General features: G+C 42.5%; 1 protein-coding gene across 15 annotated transcripts in view; it reads left to right on the top strand.

The window, feature by feature from the left end:
* ebf3a (EBF transcription factor 3a) overlaps positions 1-18,787 on the top strand; it is a 234,193-nt gene that overhangs the window by 154,706 nt on the left and 60,700 nt on the right. For 12 of the 15 annotated variants that reach the window (XM_071394647.1, XM_071394653.1, XM_071394654.1 and 9 more), the window contains exons 9-10: positions 7,470-7,603; positions 8,936-9,062. In XM_071394647.1, the coding sequence (XP_071250748.1) occupies positions 7,470-7,603; positions 8,936-9,062 (261 nt within the window). The remainder of the gene's footprint in view (positions 1-7,469; positions 7,604-8,935; positions 9,063-18,787) is intronic. The other 3 variants (XM_071394656.1, XM_071394650.1, XM_071394645.1) reach the window with 1 other exon arrangement.

The raw sequence follows: 18,787 nt of genomic DNA on the forward strand, positions 1-18,787 counted from the left end.
TAGTTAGTCGTTAGTTAGTCATTAGTTAGTTGTTTGTTAGTCATTAGTTAGTCATTAGTTAGTTGTTTATTAGTCATTAGTTAGTTGTTTGTTAGTCGTTAGTTAGTCATTAGTTAGTTGTTTATTAGTCATTAGTTAGTTGTTTGTTAGTCGTTAGTTAGTCATTAGTTAGTTGTTAGTTAGTCATTAGTTAGTCATTAGTTAGTCGTTTTTTAGTCATTAGTCAGTTGTTTTTTAGTCATATGTTAGTCGTTTGTTAGTCATTAGTTAGTCATTAGTTAGTCGTTTTTTAGTCATTAGTCAGTTGTTTTTTAGTCATATGTTAGTCGTTTGTTAGTCATTAGTTAGTCATTAGTTAGTTGTTTGTTAGTCGTTAGTTAGTCATTAGTTAGTCATTAGTTAGTCGTTAGTTAGTCATTAGTTAGTTGTTTGTTAGTCGTTTGTTAGTCATTAGTTAGTTGTTTGTTAGTCGTTTGTTAGTCATTAGTTAGTCATTAGTTAGTCATTAGTTAGTCATTAGTTAGTCGTTAGTTAGTTGTTTGTTAGTCATTAGTTAGTCATTAGTTAGTTGTTTATTAGTCATTAGTTAGTTGTTTGTTAGTCGTTAGTTAGTCATTAGTTAGTTGTTTGTTAGTCATTAGTTAGTCATTAGTTAGTTGTTTATTAGTCATTAGTTAGTTGTTTGTTAGTCATTAGTTAGTCATTAGTTAGTTGTTTATTAGTCATTAGTTAGTTGTTTGTTAGTTGTTTATTAGTCATTAGTTAGTTGTTTGTTAGTCATTAGTTAGTCATTAGTTAGTTGTTTATTAGTCATTAGTTAGTTGTTTGTTAGTCGTTAGTTAGTCATTAGTTAGTTGTTTGTTAGTCATTAGTTAGTCATTAGTTAGTCGTTTTTTAGTCATTAGTCAGTTGTTTTTTAGTCATATGTTAGTCGTTTGTTAGTCATTAGTTAGTTGTTTGTTAGGCATTAGTTAGTCATTAGTTAGTTGTTTATTAGTCATTAGTTAGTTGTTTGTTAGTCGTTAGTTAGTCATTAGTTAGTTGTTTATTAGTCATTAGTTAGTTGTTTGTTAGTCGTTAGTTAGTCATTAGTTAGTTGTTAGTTAGTCATTAGTTAGTCATTAGTTAGTCGTTTTTTAGTCATTAGTCAGTTGTTTTTTAGTCATATGTTAGTCGTTTGTTAGTCATTAGTTAGTTGTTTGTTAGGCATTAGTTAGTCATTAGTTAGTTGTTTGTTAGGCATTAGTTAGTCATTTGTTAGTCATTAGTTAGGCATTAGTTAGTCATTTGTTAGTCATTAGTTAGGCATTAGTTAGTAATTTGTTAGTCATTAGTTAGTCATTTGTTTGTCATTAGTTAGTCATTAGTTAGTTGTTTGTTAGTCATTAGTTAGTCGTTTGTTAGTCATTAGTTAGGCATTAGTTAGTCATTTGTTAGTCATTAGTTAGTCATTTGTTAGTAATTTGTTAGTCATTAGTTAGTTGTTTGTTAGTCATTAGTTAGTAGTTTGTTAGTCATTAGTTAGTCATTAGTTAGTCATTAGTTAGTCATTAGTTAGTCATTAGTTAGTCATTAGTTAGTCATTAGTTAGTCATTAGTTAGTCGTTTGTTAGTCATTAGTTAGTCATTTGTTAGTCATTAGTTAGTTGTTTATTAGTCATTAGTTAGTCATTTGTTAGTCATTAGTTAGTCGTTTGTTAGTCATTAGTTAGTGAATAATACAATAAAATATCCCACAACTGACATAAAAATGTAGAGGAAAACATTTGATGAATATTGTTTCATATATTTTATACTAAATATAGGTCCTTTAGGATTTCTAAATAATATTTACAAAATTAATAAAATAATCTGACTATTTAGAATAATGCTTAGTTGTACCTAGCCTGGTATTCCTGTATGTTGGGTGAACTTGGCTTCAGGACAGCCTACCTAGCCTGGTATTCCTGTATGCTGGATGAACTTGGCTTCAGGACAGCCTACCTAGCCTGGTATTCCTGTATGCTGGATGAACTTGGCTTCAGGACAGCCTACCTAGCCTGGTATTCCTGTATGCTGGATGAATTTGGCTTCAGAACAGCCTACCTAGCCTGGTATTCCTGTATGTTGGGTGAACTTGGCTTCAGGACAGCCTACCTAGCCTGGTATTCCTGTATGCTGGATGAACTTGGCTTCAGGACAGCCTACCTAGCCTGGTATTCCTGTATGCTGGATGAATTTGGCTTCAGAACAGCCTACCTAGCCTGGTATTCCTGTATGCTGGATGAACTTGGCTTCAGGACAGCCTACCTAGCCTGGTATTCCTGTATGCTGGATGAACTTGGCTTCAGGACAGCCTACCTAGCCTGGTATTCCTGTATGCTGGATGAACTTGGCTTCAGGACAGCCTACCTAGCCTGGTATTCCTGTATGCTGGATGAATTTGGCTTCAGAACAGCCTACCTAGCCTGGTATTCCTGTATGTTGGGTGAACTTGGCTTCAGGACAGCCTACCTAGCCTGGTATTCCTGTATGCTGGATGAATTTGGCTTCAGAACAGCCTACCTAGCCTGGTATTCCTGTATGTTGGGTGAACTTGGCTTCAGAACATCCTTCCCCAGACTGGTCCTGTTCCAGCCCGTCCGTCTCTCCGTCTCTCTCTCTCTCTCGCTGGCTGGCTGCGTACGTCTGCTCTCTCCAATTTCCATCATCTGCTTGAGGGCATTGTGCACGTATATCATTAGATGGCTAACGCTGTCTGTGTAATTTGGTTCGCCATGCTCCCCATTGAACACATGTCGCCCCCCCCTTCTATATGTGCATTGAAAATGTATGCTAATCACGGGCAGAATGGAGGTGGCTCATGCACGGCTCGGTTTAGAGCAACCCTGGCCCCCCCAGCCTCGGCCCCCCAGCCTCGGCCCCCCAGCCTCGGCCCCCCCAGCCTCGGCCCCCCAGCCTCGGCCCCCCCCAGCCTCGGCCCCCCCCCCAGCCTCGGCCCCCCAGCCTCGGCCCCCCCCAGCCTCGGCCCCCCCCAGCCTCGGCCCCCCCCAGCCTCGGCCCCCGTCTCTCCCGTCTCCACGCTAGGCACCAACGGGGGAAGCATTGCGAAATTCGAGTCGGTGTGTGTGTGTGTGTGTGTGTGTGTGTGTGTGTGTGTGTGTGTGTGTGTGTGTGTGTGTGTGTGTGTGTGTGTGTGTGTGTGTGTGTGTGTGTGTGAGAGTGTGTGTGTGTGTGTGTGTGGCTGTCTGAAGCCACAGCTGCCAGCCAGCCCCTCTTGTGCCTCTGCTCTGCCCAGTCCACCCCCCACCCCATCCCCACCCAGCCTCTTCTCCCTAACCCCCCCACCTGCCTCCCTTTAGCCCCCCGACAACCCCCCACCACAACCCTCCCTCCCTCCCTCTCTCCCTCCCTCCCTTCCGCCCTCCCTCCCTCCCTCCCTCCCTCCCTCCCTCTCACCTACAGATAGTAAATTTGTTTCCTGTAATTTTTGGTGAATTATTTGCTATAATTGGCTTCGCTGATGAAGGTCAGTCCCTTTGAGGAGTCTTGTCTGTCTTTAGAGAGTTGATGCTTTTTCAAACGCTCCTGCCTGCAATTAAGAAAAGCAAATGTCACTCGCAAGCCTCAGAAATGAAAATTTGTATGAACTTATTAGCATGGAGTCAACAGTGCCAGTTAAGGGCAGCTCGCTCTCTCTCTCTCTCTCTCTCTCTCTCTCTCTCTCTCTCTCTCTCTCTCTCTCTCTCTCTCTCTCTCTCTCTCTCTCTCTCTCTCTCTCTCTCTCTCTCTCTCTCTCTCTCTCTCTCTCCCCTCCTCCCTCCCTCCTTCCCGTGGCGGTGTGTGTGTGTGCTGTGGGCTCATGGCCCCTCTGCTACACAGGGAGATGCTCGTGGAATGAGCAAATACAACCTCGGCTGGTCCAACATTAAAGCAAACAAAGACTGGAGCCTTGTCTGGAGTGTAGAACACAACAATACCTAATGGTGATTAACCTGGCTGGCTGACAGAGAGCTAGCTGAGGGAAAGAGAGGGGCAAATCAATGCATGATGGCAATGCTTATACAGACACATTATTGATCATATATAATTATAACCCATTATTATTTTATCAGTATTTTATCTTTTATCTTTTTATTAACAGATATATAAAATAAAATCCACATATTTTTTTTAACATACATTCGTTTTTGTGCTGCTTCAATAGAAACTAACTTACAATATTGCAATGATCGAAACATTGGTGTTACTGTTATAGTGGTACAGGATGATAGCTGGTATAAACTCAGACATCTTAGCTATAACAGTGATGTTTACAGTGGTACAGGATGATAGCTGGTATAAACTCAGACATCTTAGCTATAACAGTGATGTTTACAGTGGTACAGGATGATAGCTGGTATAAACTCAGACATCTTAGCTATAACAGTGATGTTACATTGGTACAGGATGATAGCTGGTATAAACTCAGACATCTTAGCTATAACAGTGATGTTTACAGTGGTACAGGATGATAGCTGGTATAAACTCAGACATCTTAGCTATAACAGTGATGTTACATTGGTACAGGATGATAGCTGGTATAAACTCAGACATCTTAGCTATAACAGTGATGTTACATTGGTACAGGATGATAGCTGGTATAAACTCAGACATCTTAGCTATAACAGTGATGTTACATTGGTACAGGATGATAGCTGGTATAAACTCAGACACCTTAGCTATAACAGTGATGTTACATTGGTACAGGATGATAGCTGGTATAAACTCAGACACCTTAGCTATAACTACCCCAATTACACTAAAAGGTACTACAGATTACAAAACATCCGTTTGTGAATTATTTACAAGGCTTTGTGGCTTTACAGTTAAGAGCACCTTTCCGTTGTCTCTCCTTCTATCCCCGGTCAACAACAATAAGAGAGATGGACAGAAAAATATAAAAATAAACATTTTAAAATGAAGAAGCAGTTGATGTAGAGGGTGGAGGAGTGAGAACGGGGGGGAGGAAATCCATTACTGTTAGTCACCTCCCTCCCATTGACCATTTAGCACCAGGAAATAGAGCAGGAGAACTGAGCGTTAATAGACAAAGTGGACATCTTTCTAGTATCTAGTCTCTTTGTAGTAGAATCTGCATTCCTCATCAAAGCGAGACCAGTGGAAGGCTGGGAGTAGAAGAAGGTGTGATAAAAGAGAGAGAGATAGTGAGAGAGAGAGAGAGAGAGAACATTCCAACGGGGGGCTGGGACGCTCTCTGTCCCTGACTGTTTGCCTCCTGATGGCTACCGGTGGTCCGGAGCTTGTTAGCACTCCTGTAACGTTTGTGACATTTTTTCAATATTAACTACCAGTCAAAAGTTTTAGAACAAGTACTTGATTCAAGGTTTTAATTTTTTTTAAACTATTTTCTACATTGTAGAATAATAGTGAAGACATCGAAACTATGAAATAACACATATGGAATCATGTAGTAACCAAAAAAGTGTTAAACAAATCAAAAAATATTTTATAATCGAAATTCTTCAAATAGCCCCCCTTTGCCTTGATAACAGCTTTGCAAACTCTTGGCAGTCTCTCAACCAGCTCCATTAGGTAGTCACCTGGAATGCATTTCAATTAACAGGTGTGCCTTCTTAAAAGTTACTTCGTGGGGGGTGGGGGGGGTGGGTATAGAGAAGATAGCCCTATCTGGTAAAAGACCAAGTCCATATTATAGCAAGAACAGCTCAAAGAAGAAAAGAAAAACGACAGTCCATCATTACTTTAAGACATTACTTTAAGACATGATTTAAGCCCACTAGAAAGTGTGTGCCCTCAGGCTTGGAGGGAAGCAAAAGTCATTCCGCTACCTAAGAATGGTAAATCCCCCTTTAATGGCTCAAATAGCTGACCAATCCGCCTGTTACCAACCCTTAGTAAACTTTTGGAAAAAATAGTGTTTGACCAGATACAATGCTATTTTACAGTGAACAAATTGACAACAGACTTTCAGCACGCTTATACAGAAGGACAACAAGCACTTGCACAAATGACTGATGATTGGCTTAGAGAAATTGATGACAAAATATGATTGTGAGGGCTGTTTTGTTAGACTTCAGTGCGGCCTTGGACATTACCCATCATGGTTTGCTGCTGGTAAAACTTATGTGTTATGGCTTTACATCTCCTGCTATATTGTGGATAAAGAGTTACCTGTCTAACAGAGCACAGAGGGTGTTCTTTAGTGGAAGCCTCTCCAACATAATCCAGGTAGAATCAGGAATTCCCCAAGGCAGCTGTCTAGGCCCTTTACTTTTTTCAATCTTTACTATTGGATTGCCACTGGCTTTGAGGAAAGCCAGAGTGTCTATGTATGTGGATGACTCAACACTATACACGTCAGCTACTACAGCGAATGAAATGACTGCAACACTCAACAAAGAGCTGCAGTTAGTTTCAGAACGGGTGGCAAGGAATAAGTTAGTCCTAAATATTTCTAAAACTAATAACATTGTATTTGGAACAAAACATTCACTAAACCCTTAACCCTCAACTAAATCTTGTAATAAATAATGTGGAATTTGAGCAAGTTGAGGTGATTAAACTGCTTGGAGTAACCCTGGATTATAAACTGTCATGGTCAAAACATATTGATACAGTAGTAGCTAAGATGGGGAGAAGTATGTCTATAATAAAGCGATGCTCTACCTTCTTAACAGCACTGTCAACAAGGCAGGTCCTACAGGCCCTAGTTTTGTCGCACCTGGACTACTGTTCAGTCGTGTGGTCAGGTGCCACAAAAAAGGATTTAGGAAAATTGCAATTGGCTCAGAACAGGGCAGCACGGCTGGCCCTTGGATGTACACGGAGAGCTAATATTAATAATATCCATGTCAATCTCTCCTGGCTCAAAGTGGAGGAGAGATTGACTTCATCACTGCTTGTATTAATGAGCGGTATTGACATGTTGAATGCACCGAGCTGTCTGTCTAAACTACTGGCACACAGCTCAGACACCCCACAAGACATGCCACCAGAGGTCTCTTCACAGTCCCCAAGTCCAGAACAGACTATGGGAGCGGCTTGAACGCCGGAGGCCTGGAGATGCTAGACGTGTTTATGTTAGTTAACGGTCTTTCGCAATGACAATAACCGGCGGACAGAAATGTCATGACCTCCACAGCCCTAGTAACAGCCCTAGTAACAGCCCTAGTAACAGCCCTAGTAACAGCCATATTTACCCTGACACACCGTTTGCTACAGCAAACCATTTTTTCCCCCTCTGGATTTCCGTAGCTAGAACAAACCAATAGTCTGTCGGCCTTTTGCCTTTTAAAACCAGTTCATGAGTTTTGTCTTTAACCACACGAGTAACGCCGCTCGGTCTGATGTAGGATCTGGCTCTTCAGTGCCTGGTGTTTTTGGTTTTATTATTCAGGCTCGTTGGTTAGTCGTTTAGCAGATGGGAAGGTCCTAAATTCTCTCTGTGTTGTTCTGTCTGTTACAAGCAGCTACCCCCTGCATCAAAGCCATCAGCCCTAGTGAAGGATGGACCACGGGAGGAGCCACAGTCATCATCATAGGAGATAACTTCTTTGACGGTCTTCAAGTGGTGTTCGGGACGATGCTTGTGTGGAGTGAGGTAAGAAGCCTTTGTGAAATGGTTCTTTATTCCAGACTCGGGTGTTCTCATGTAAACGTCGGAATCACTGTTGTATTTCAGAGCAATTAACATAGAAAAAAAAAAAACATAGATTGGAATTCTGGGAAAAAAATGATAAATGTTAGCATGTACCACACAGCAGTTTGTGTTAATGGAATGTGACACTTTACACAGCTTGGCTCATACTGTTTGCACCCTGTATAGTTGATCAAGCAGTCTGAAGCACGCTAGCTAATGGGCTGTTTTAGCTGCAGTTATCCCCATTCATATCAGCTTTGCTGCTGTGGAGTAATCACAGGAGTAGACCAGAAGCTAGATCAACAGGAACAGCATGGAAAACAGGCGGAGAAAAATGTGAATCCGATTGAAACCAAGAAACCTCTCAGTAACGGGGAAAAGAAAACCGTGAGGTCTCGCAAAAAAAACAATGGAACAATTTAGGGGGTCTGAGATATAACAAGAGTGAATTAACACTATGAGGGAGGGGGGGTGGGCAGGGGGGAGTCGGTGGGAGGGGGGGGTGGGCAGGGGGGAGTCGGGGGTCTGAGATATAACAAGAGTGAATTAACACTATGAGGGAGAGGGGGTGGGCAGGGGGGAGTCGGGGGGAGGAGGGGGGTGGGCAGGGTGGATTCGGGGGTGGGCAGGGGGGAGTCGGGGGGAGGGGGGGTTGGCAGGGGGGAGTCGGGGGTGGGCAGGGGGGAGTCGGGGGGAGGGGGGGGTTGGCAGGGGGGAGTCGGGGGTCTGAGATATAACAAGAGTGAATTAACACTGTGAGGGAGGGGGGGGGGGGGGCAGGGGGGAGTCGGGGGGAGGGGGATATAGACATATGGAGGCATTTTTGATGTCAACAACGGCCTGTGAAAAACCCCAAACCCCAAACACAGCGCCCAGAACATTTACTGACTAAAGAATAGACCAAGAGACAACCCAGAAAACCTCAAGCTGAGCCGTTCCTTCAGGGTGTGTGTGTGTGTGTGTGTGTGTGTGTGTGTGTGTGTGTGTGTGTGTGTGTGTGTGTGTGTGTGTGTGTGTGTGTGTGTGTGTGTGTGTGTGTGTGTGTGTGTGTGCGTGCGTGCGTGCGTGCGTGCGTGCGTGCGTGCGTGCGTGTGTGTGTGTGTGTGTGTGTGTGTGCAGCCTTGATACCCCCAGCTAGATGACAGGCTAATTTAGACTCATTGCTGTAATTGACTGGAGCTGGCAAGCGTCTCTCCACCAGCCAGAGTAGAGCCGGCAGTCAGACAGGCATCACCCAGCACTTCACGCTGTTCACTCACCACTTCTGTTTGGTTCACCCATTGATTCCTACAGCTGATTACACCCCACGCCATCAGAGTGCAGACCCCACCCAGGCACATCCCAGGAGTCGTAGAAGTCACCCTCTCCTACAAGTCCAAGCAGTTCTGCAAAGGGGCTCCTGGACGATTTGTCTACACTGGTAAGACCACTAGTTACTCTGCCTTATTGCTCCTTCTCTTAACCCTCACCCCCTCTCTCTGTCTCACCCCCTCTCTCTGTCTCACCCCCTCTCTCTGTCTCTCTGTCTGTCTCTGTCTCTCTCTCTGTCTGTCTCTGTCTCTGCCTGTCTCTGTCTCTCTCTCTGTCTGTCTCTGTCTCTATGTCTGTCTCTGTCTCTGTCTCTCTGTCTGTCTCTGTCTCGTTCTCTCTCTCTCTGTCTGTCTCTGTCTCTGTCTCTGTCTCTCTGTCTCGTTCTCTCTCTCTCTGTCTCTGTCTTGTTCTCTCTCTCTCTCTCTCTCTGTCTGTCTCTGTCTCTCTGTCTGTCTCTCTGTTTCTCTGTCTCTCTCTCTCTCTGTCTCTGTCTTTCTCTCTGTTGTTCCCCTTTAATTCCATTGTTACTTTCCATTCTCCTCTCCTCCCCCTCTTCTCTCGTCTCTCTCACTCTTTCTTTCCCTTTCTCTCTCCCTGTCTGTCTCTTCATGCTCTGCTAAGAGCTGTTGAGTGGTGGCCCACCCAGCTGTAACAATGACTCCCAGCTCTGCTCTGCTCTCCGGGCTGTAAAACGTGTGAGAGTTGCCTGGTTAGAGGTGATCCGAGGGGGCCTCTCTCTCTCTCTCTCTCTCTCTCTCTCTCTCTCTCTCTCTCTCTCTCTCTCTCTCTCTCTCTCTCTCTCTCTCTCTCTCTCTCTCTCTCTCTCTCTCTCTCTCTCTCTCTCTCTCTCTCTCTCTCTCTCAATTCAATTCAATTCAAGGGGCTTTATTGGCATGGGAAACATGTGTTAACATTGCCAAAGCAAGTGAGGTAGATATTATACAAAAGTGAAATAAACAATACAAATTAACAGTAAACATTACACATACAGAAGTTTCAAAACAATAAAGACATTACAAATGTTATATTATATATATACAGTGTTGTAACAATGTACAAAATCTCTCTCTCTCTCTCTCTCTCTCTCTCTCTCTCTCTCTCTCTCTCTCTCTCTCTCTCTCTCTCTCTCTCTCTCTCTCTCTCTCTCTCTCTCTCTCTCTCTCTCTCTCTCTCTCTCTCTCTCTCTCTCTCTCAATTCAATTCAAGGGGCTTTATTTGCATGGGAAACATATGTTAAGATTGCCAAAGCAAGTGAAGTAGATAATATACAAAAGTGAATTAAACAATAAAAAGGAACAGTAAACATTACACTCACAGAAGTTCCAAAAGAATAAAGACATTTCAAATATCATATTATGTCTATATACAGTGTTGTAACGATGTGCAAATGGTTAAAGTACAAAAGGGAAAATAAATAAACATAAATATGGGATGTATTCACTGGTTTTGTGGGCAGTGAGCACATAGCCTGTCTTATCTTGAGAGCCGGTTCTGCCTACGGAGGCCTTTCTCAATAGCAAGGTTATGCTCACTGAGTCTGTACAAAGTCAAAGCTTTCCTTAAGTTTGGGTCAGTCACAGTGGTCAGGTATTCTGCCACTGTGTACTCTCTGTTAACCGCCAAATAGTATTCTAGTTTGGTTGGGTCTAGTTGATTTGGTTGGGTCTAGTTGTGTTGCTGTCCTGGGGCTCTGTGGGGTCTGTTTGTGTTTGTGAACAGAGCCCCAGGACCAGCTTGCTTAGGGGACTCTTCTCCAGGTTCATCTCTCTGTAGGTGATTGCTTTGTTAATGAAGGTTTGGGAATCGCTTCCTTCTAGGTGGTTGTAGAATTGAACGGCTCTTTTCTGGATTTGGATAATTAGCGGGTATCGGCCTAATTCTGCTCTGCATGCATTATTTGGTGTTTTATGTTGTACACGAAGGATATTTTTGCAGAATTCTGCATGCAGAGTCTCAATTTGGTGTTTGTCCCATTTTGTAAATTCTTGGTTGGTGAGCGGACCCCAGACCTCACAACCATGAAGGCCAATGGGTTCTATAACTGATTTAGGTATTTTTAGCCAGATCCTAATTGGTATGTTGAATTAGTAGAATGCCCTTCTTGCCTTGTCTCTCAGATCGTTCACAGCTTTGTGGAAGTTACTTGTGGCTCTGATGTTTAGGCCAAGTTATGTATAGTTTTTGTGTGCTCTAGGGCAACGGTGTCTAGATGGAATTTGTATTTGTGGTCCTGGCGACTGGCGACTGGACTTTATTTGGAACACCAATATTTTTGGTCTTACTGAGATTTACTGTCGGAGTCCAGGTCTGTCAGGGCCCAGGTCTGTCAGGGCCCAGGTCTAACAGGGTCCAGGTCTGACAGGGTCCAGGTCTCTCAGGGCCCAGGTCTGTCAGGGCCCAGGTCTAACAGGGTCCAGGTCTGTCAGGGCCCAGGTCTGTCAGGGCCCAGGTCTGTCAGGGCCCAGGTCTGTCAGGGCCCAGGTCTGTCAGGGTCCAGGTCTGTCAGGGCCCAGGTCTGTCAGAATCTGTGCAGGAGATCTAGGGGCTGCTGTAGGCCCTCCTTGGTTGGGGACAACTCTCTCTCTCTCTCTCTCTCTGCTGTAATCCTATCCCTGTCCCATCTAGGGAGGCAGCTGCCAAGTCCTGTTAATCTCAAACCATCACAACACATCACATGACTCATCTCATGTCTCACTGTGACCACGCTTTTTCCGAAGACGGAAAATTAAAAAAACTGTGCAGAGAGACATGTTGCAATGCAGAGGTAGTGTGTGTGTGTGTGTTTTGGGGAGTGTGTGTGTGTGTGTGTTGGGGAGTGTGTGTGTATGTGTACACATGTGCGTGCGTGTGCGTGCGTGTGTGTGTGTGTGTGTGTGTGTGTGTGTGTATGTGTGTGTGCTTTCAGTCCTGGCTACGTGTGTGGGTTTGTGTGTATGTGTGGTGTGATAGTGTTTAGTAGTAGGGGTCACAATCTGAGACTGTCTGGGAGCCCGAGGCTGGCGAAGGCTAATCTATGGTCTGTAGCAGTTAGGGAAGGTGTGTGTGTGTGTGTGTGTGTGTGTGTGTGTGTGTGTGTGTGTGTGTGTGTGTGTGTGTGTGTGTGTGTGTGTGTGTGTGTGTGTGTGTGTGTGTGTGTGTGTGTGTGTGTGTGTGTGTGTGTGTGTGTGTGTGTGGTTGTGGGCGCGCGTGTGTGTGTGTGTGTGTGCGTGTGTGCGTGCGTGGGTGCGTGCGTGTGTGTGTGTGTGGTTGCGGGCGCGCGCGCGCGTGTGTGTGTGCGTGCGTGTGTGTGTGTCTGTTTTAGGGACAGAGAAGAGACGGATTGGAGTGATGAAGGAGAACAGGTCAATGTCTGTCTGATCCCAAATTGACGACAACGATGAGATAATCACCAGGAATTACTCTCCCTCCTTGAAACCTGATCCAGGACCAGCTAGGGCCCTGGGCTTTGGTTAAAAGTAGTGCACTATATAGGGAGTAGGGTGCAATATGGGCAGCATCCTAACATTTAACCCCCGCTGCAGAAAAGGACGAGAGAACGAGAGGACAGTTGGATGATGAAATAACAGTGTATTGTGCTGTGTAGAGAGACGTGTATATACCATCATATTATATACATTAACACATGAATGGTCCTAATACAGTCATATTATATACATTAACACATGAATGGTCCTAATACAGTCATATTATATACATTAACACATGAATGGTCCTAATACAGTCATATTATATACATTAACACATGAATGGTCCTAATACAGTCATATTATATACATTAACACATGAATGGTCCTAATACAGTCATATTATATACATTAACACATGAATGGTCCTAATACAGTCATATTATATACATTAACACATGAATGGTCCTAATACAGTCATATTATATACATTAACACATGAATGGTCCTAATACAGTCATATTATATACATTAACACATGAATGGTCCTAATACAGTCATATTATATACATTAACACATGAATGGTCCTAATACAGTCATATTATATACATTAACACATGAATGGTCCTAATACAGTCATATTATATACATTAACACATGAATGGTCCTAATACAGTCATATTATATACATTAACACATGAATGGTCCTAATACAGTCATATTATAAACATTAACACATGAATGGTCCTAATACAGTCATATTATATACATTAACACATGAATGGTCCTAATACAGTCATATTATATACATTAACACATGAATGGTCCTAATACAGTCATATTATATACATTAACACATGAATGGTCCTAATACAGTCATATTATATACATTAACACATGAATGGTCCTAATACAGTCATATTATATACATTAACACATGAATGGTCCTAATACAGTCATATTATATACATTAACACATGAATGGTCCTAATACAGTCATATTATATACATTAACACATGAAATTCAGGCCCATATAAAAGGTCCATATTTAGAGCGGGAAGGGAGTGTTAGTCTGACTAAAGGGGACTACAATAGGAACTATCATCAGACTGAAGGGGACTACAATAGGAACTATCATCAGACTGAAGGGGACTACAATGGGAACTATCGTCAGACTGAAGGGGACTACAATGGGAACTATCATCAGACTAAAGGGGACTACAATGGGAACTATCATCAGACTAAAGGTAGACTACAATGGGAACTATCATCAGACTAAAGGGGACTACAATGGGAACTATCATTAGACTAAAGGGGATTACAATGGGAACTATCATCAGACTAAAGGGGACTACAATGGGAACTATCATCAGACTAAAGGGGACTACAATGGGTACTATCATCAGACTAAAGGGGACTACAATGGAAACTATTATCAGACTAAAGGGGACTACAATGAGAACTATCATCAGACTAAAGGGGACTACAATGAGAACTATCAGACTAAAGGGGACTACAATGGGAACTATCATCAGACTAAAGGGGACTACAATGAGAACTATCAGACTAAAGGGGACTACAATGGGAACTATCATCAGACTAAAGGGGACTACAATGAGAACTATCATCAGACTAAAGGGGACTACAATGGGAACTATCATCAGACTAAAGGGGACTACAATGGGAACTATTATCAGACTAAAGGGGACTACAATGAGAACTATCAGACTAAAGGGGACTACAATGGGAACTATCATCAGACTAAAGGGGACTACAATGAGAACTATCATCAGACTAAAGGGGACTACAATGGGAACTATCATCAGACTAAAGGGGACTACAATGGGAACTATCATCAGACTAAAGGGGACTACAATGGGAACTATTATCAGACTAAAGGGAACTACAATGGGAACTATCAACAGACTGAAGGGAACTACAATGGGAACTATTATCAGACTAAAGGGAACTACAATGGGAACTATCATCAGACTAAAGGGGACTACAATGGGAACTATTATCAGACTAAAGGGGACTACAATGGGAACTATTATCAGACTAAAGGGGACTACAATGGGAACTATCATCAGACTAAAGGGGACTACAATGGGAACTATCATCAGACTAAAGGGGACTACAATGGGAACTATCAACATACTAAAGGGGACTACAATAGTAACTATCATCAGACTAAAGGGGACTACAATAGTAACTATCATTTGACAAAAGGGGACAACAATGGGAACTATCATCAGACTAAAGGGGACTACAATGGGAACTATTATCAGACTAAAGGGGACTACAATGGGGACTATCATCAGACTAAAGGTAGACTACAATAGTAACTATCATCAGACTAAAGGTAGACTACAATAGTAACTATCATTAGGCTAAAGGTAGACTACAATAGTAACTATCATCAGACTAGAGGTAGACTACAATAGTAACTATCATCAGACTAAAGGTAGACTACAATAGTAACTATCATCAGACTAAAGGGGACTACAATAGTAACTATCATCAGACTAAAGGTAGACTACAATAGTAACTATCATCAGACTAAAGGTAGACTACAATAGTAACTATCATTAGACTAAAGGTAGACTACAATAGTAACTATCATCAGACTAAAGGTAGACTACAATAGTAACTATCATCAGACTAAAGGTAGACTACAATGGGGACTATCATCAGACTAAAGGGGACTACAATAGTAACTATCATCAGACTAAAGGTAGACTACAATGGGAACTATCATCAGACTAAAGGTAGACTACAATAGTAACTATCATCAGACTAAAGGGGACTACAATAGTAACTATCATCAGACTAAAGGTAGACTACAATAGTAACTATCATCAGACTAAAGGTAGACTACAATAGTAACTATCATTAGACTAAAGGTAGACTACAATGGGAACTATCATCAGACTAAAGGTAGACTACAATGGGAACTATCATCAGACTAAAGGTAGACTACAATGGGAACTATCATCAGACTAAAGGTAGACTACAATGGGGACTATCATCAGACTAAAGGTAGACTACAATAGTAACTATCATCAGACTAAAGGGGACTACAATGGGAACTATCATCAGACTAAAGGTAGACTACAATGGGAACTATCATCAGACTAAAGGGGACTACAATGGGAACTATCATCAGACTAAAGGTAGACTACAATGGGGACTATCATCAGACTAAAGGTAGACTACAATAGTAACTATCATCAGACTAAAGGGGACTACAATGGGAACTATCATCAGACTAAAGGTAGACTACAATAGTAACTATCATCAGACTAAAGGTAGACTACAATAGTAACTATCATCAGACTAAAGGTAGACTACAATAGTAACTATCATCAGACTAAAGGTAGACTACAATGGGGACTATCATCAGACTAAAGGTAGACTACAATAGTAACTATCATCAGACTAAAGGTAGACTACAATAGTAACTATCATCAGACTAAAGGTAGACTACAATAGTAACTATCATCAGACTAAAGGTAGACTACAATAGTAACTATCATTAGACTAAAGGTAGACTACAATAGTAACTATCATCAGACTAGAGGTAGACTACAATAGTAACTATCATCAGACTAAAGGTAGACTACAATAGTAACTATCATCAGACTAAAGGGGACTACAATAGTAACTATCATCAGACTAAAGGTAGACTACAATAGTAACTATCATCAGACTAAAGGTAGACTACAATAGTAACTATCATTAGACTAAAGGTAGACTACAATAGTAACTATCATTAGACTAAAGGTAGACTACAATAGTAACTATCATCAGACTAAAGGTAGACTACAATAGTAACTATCATCAGACTAAAGGTAGACTACAATAGTAACTATCATCAGACTAAAGGTAGACTACAATAGTAACTATCATCAGACTAAAGGGGACAACAATGGGGACTATCATCAGACTAGAGGTAGACTACAATGGGGACTATCATCAGACTAAATGGGACTACAATAGTAACTATCATCAGACTAGAGGTAGACTGCAATAGTAACTATCATCAGACTAAAGGTAGACTACAATAGTAACTATCATCAGACTAAAGGGGACAACAATGGGGACTATCATCAGACTAAATGGGACTACAATAGTAACTATCATCAGACTAGAGGTAGACTGCAATAGTAACTATCATCAGACTAAAGGTAGACTACAATAGTAACTATCATCAGACTAAAGGGGACAACAATGGGGACTATCATCAGACTAAATGGGACTACAATGGGGACTATCATCAGACTAAATGGGACAACAATGGGGACTATCATCAGACAAAATGGGACTACAATGGGGACTATCATCAGACTAAATGGGACTACAATAGTAACTATCATCAGACTAGAGGTAGACTGCTCTCCTTGTCAATGATTAGACACCATTACTCTGAGGAGGTTTCAGTAACCCAGTATTTTTTTATCAATTCATATATTTTTTTTATTGCAGTATTTATTAACTGTTGTTGAAATATGATAATGCAATGCTTTAATTGCTATTTTGTCTTTGACCAATACTGATGAGGTATTTTTTTGTTCTAATTTCTACACTTTAATATTCATCCCATAAAAGCCTTTGGAATTATTCAATTCTTATCTTTTTCTTTGTAATTTGTGTAAGCACTATTGACTGGAAACAAATATTAACACATGTTTCAGTAGTAGTTCATTCTGAAATAGTCTTTTTGAACTTGATGTCTAAAGAGGTCTGTAGTTTAAGCGGGAGGAGGGAATGGCATTTTTGTAAAAGTAAATGTATCTAATTGAATGGTCGGCTTGTTATTTAACCAACATTTTCTGGGGGAGGAAATGGGTGTTAACAATCCTCCCAGCATGATTCTAGAATCAGAACAGCTCATTTAGAAGTTAGAAGGTTCACACGGACCCTCCCTCCTTTTAAGTGACACACCCACTCACCAGGAATGAAAGGAATTATCTCAAATGACGGGGAGTCGACATTGGCTCCCTAGTGAGAGCGTACTGTAGAGGTTCAGCATGGCTCCCTAGTGAGAGCGTACTGTAGAGGTTCAGCATGGCTCCCTAGTGAGAGCGTACTGTAGAGGTTCAGCATGGCTCCCTAGTGAGAGTGTACTGTAGAGGTTCAGCATGGCTCCCTAGTGAGAGCGTACTGTAGAGGTTCAGCATGGCTCCCTAGTGAGAGTGTACTGTAGAGGTTCAGCATGGCTCCCTAGTGAGAGCGTACTGTAGAGGTTCAGCATGGCTCCCTAGTGAGAGCGTACTGTAGAGGTTCAGCATGGCTCCCTAGTGAGAGCGTACTGTAGAGGTTCAGCATGGCTCCCTAGTGAGAGCGTACTGTAGAGGTTCAGCATGGCTCCCTAGTGAGAGCGTACTGTAGAGGTTCAGTATGGCTCCCTAGTGAGAGCGTACTGTAGAGGTTCAGTATGGCGTGTTTATGTGGACCACTTTCCCTGTTTGTGAACAGATGTGAGCAGAGCAAGGAAGATATTCTCTCTCTTCTGCTGTAGACCCTGTATTGAAGAGAGGGAGACTTAAAAAGCCATTACTCAACTGTGACTCAATGAGGCCTCATGTTTCTACTACAAAGGTCCCGGTACGTTACGGGATCAATGAAACTGATCAGCTCACTATATAGTAAAGGGAAGTATCCACCCTCAACCCTCCACATTCTCTACACTACATGTGGTAGTCACTTAAAAACGGGCCCATTCTTGGCTAGCATCCACCTTCACAATGGCTAGCATCCACCTTCACAATGGCTAGCATCTACCTTCACCACGGCTAGCATCCACCTTCACAATGGCTAGCATCCACCTTCACAATGGCTAGCATCCACCTTCACAATGGCTAGCATCCACCTTCACCACGGCTAGCATCCACCTTCACAATGGCTAGCATCCACTTTCACAATGGCTAGCATCCACCTTCACAATGGCTAGCATCCACCTTCACAATTGCTAGCATCCACCTTCACAATGGCTAGCATCCACTTTCACCACGGCTAGCATCCACCTTCACCACGGCTAGCATCCACCTTCACAATGGCTAGCATCCACCTTCACAATGGCTAGCATCCACCTTCACCACGGCTAGCATCCACCTTCACAATGGCTAGCATCCACCTTCACCACGGCTAGCATCCACCTTCACAATGGCTAGCATCCACCTTCACAACGGCTAGTATCCACCTTCACAATGGCTAGTATCCACCTTCACCACGGCTAGTATCCACCTTCACCACGGCTAGTATCCACCTTCACCACGGCTAGTATCCACCTTCACCACGGCTAGTATCCACCTTCACCACGGCTAGCATCCACTTCCACAATGCAAACTACACAATTCACCAACCAGCCTAGAAGCCAAAGTGTTATGACATCACAACACAGAGGTGTTTGACAGGCCTTTGGTGTT

Source organism: Salvelinus alpinus, chromosome 3 (assembly GCF_045679555.1).
Source record: "Salvelinus alpinus chromosome 3, SLU_Salpinus.1, whole genome shotgun sequence".
NCBI classification, from domain to species: domain Eukaryota; kingdom Metazoa; phylum Chordata; class Actinopteri; order Salmoniformes; family Salmonidae; genus Salvelinus; species Salvelinus alpinus.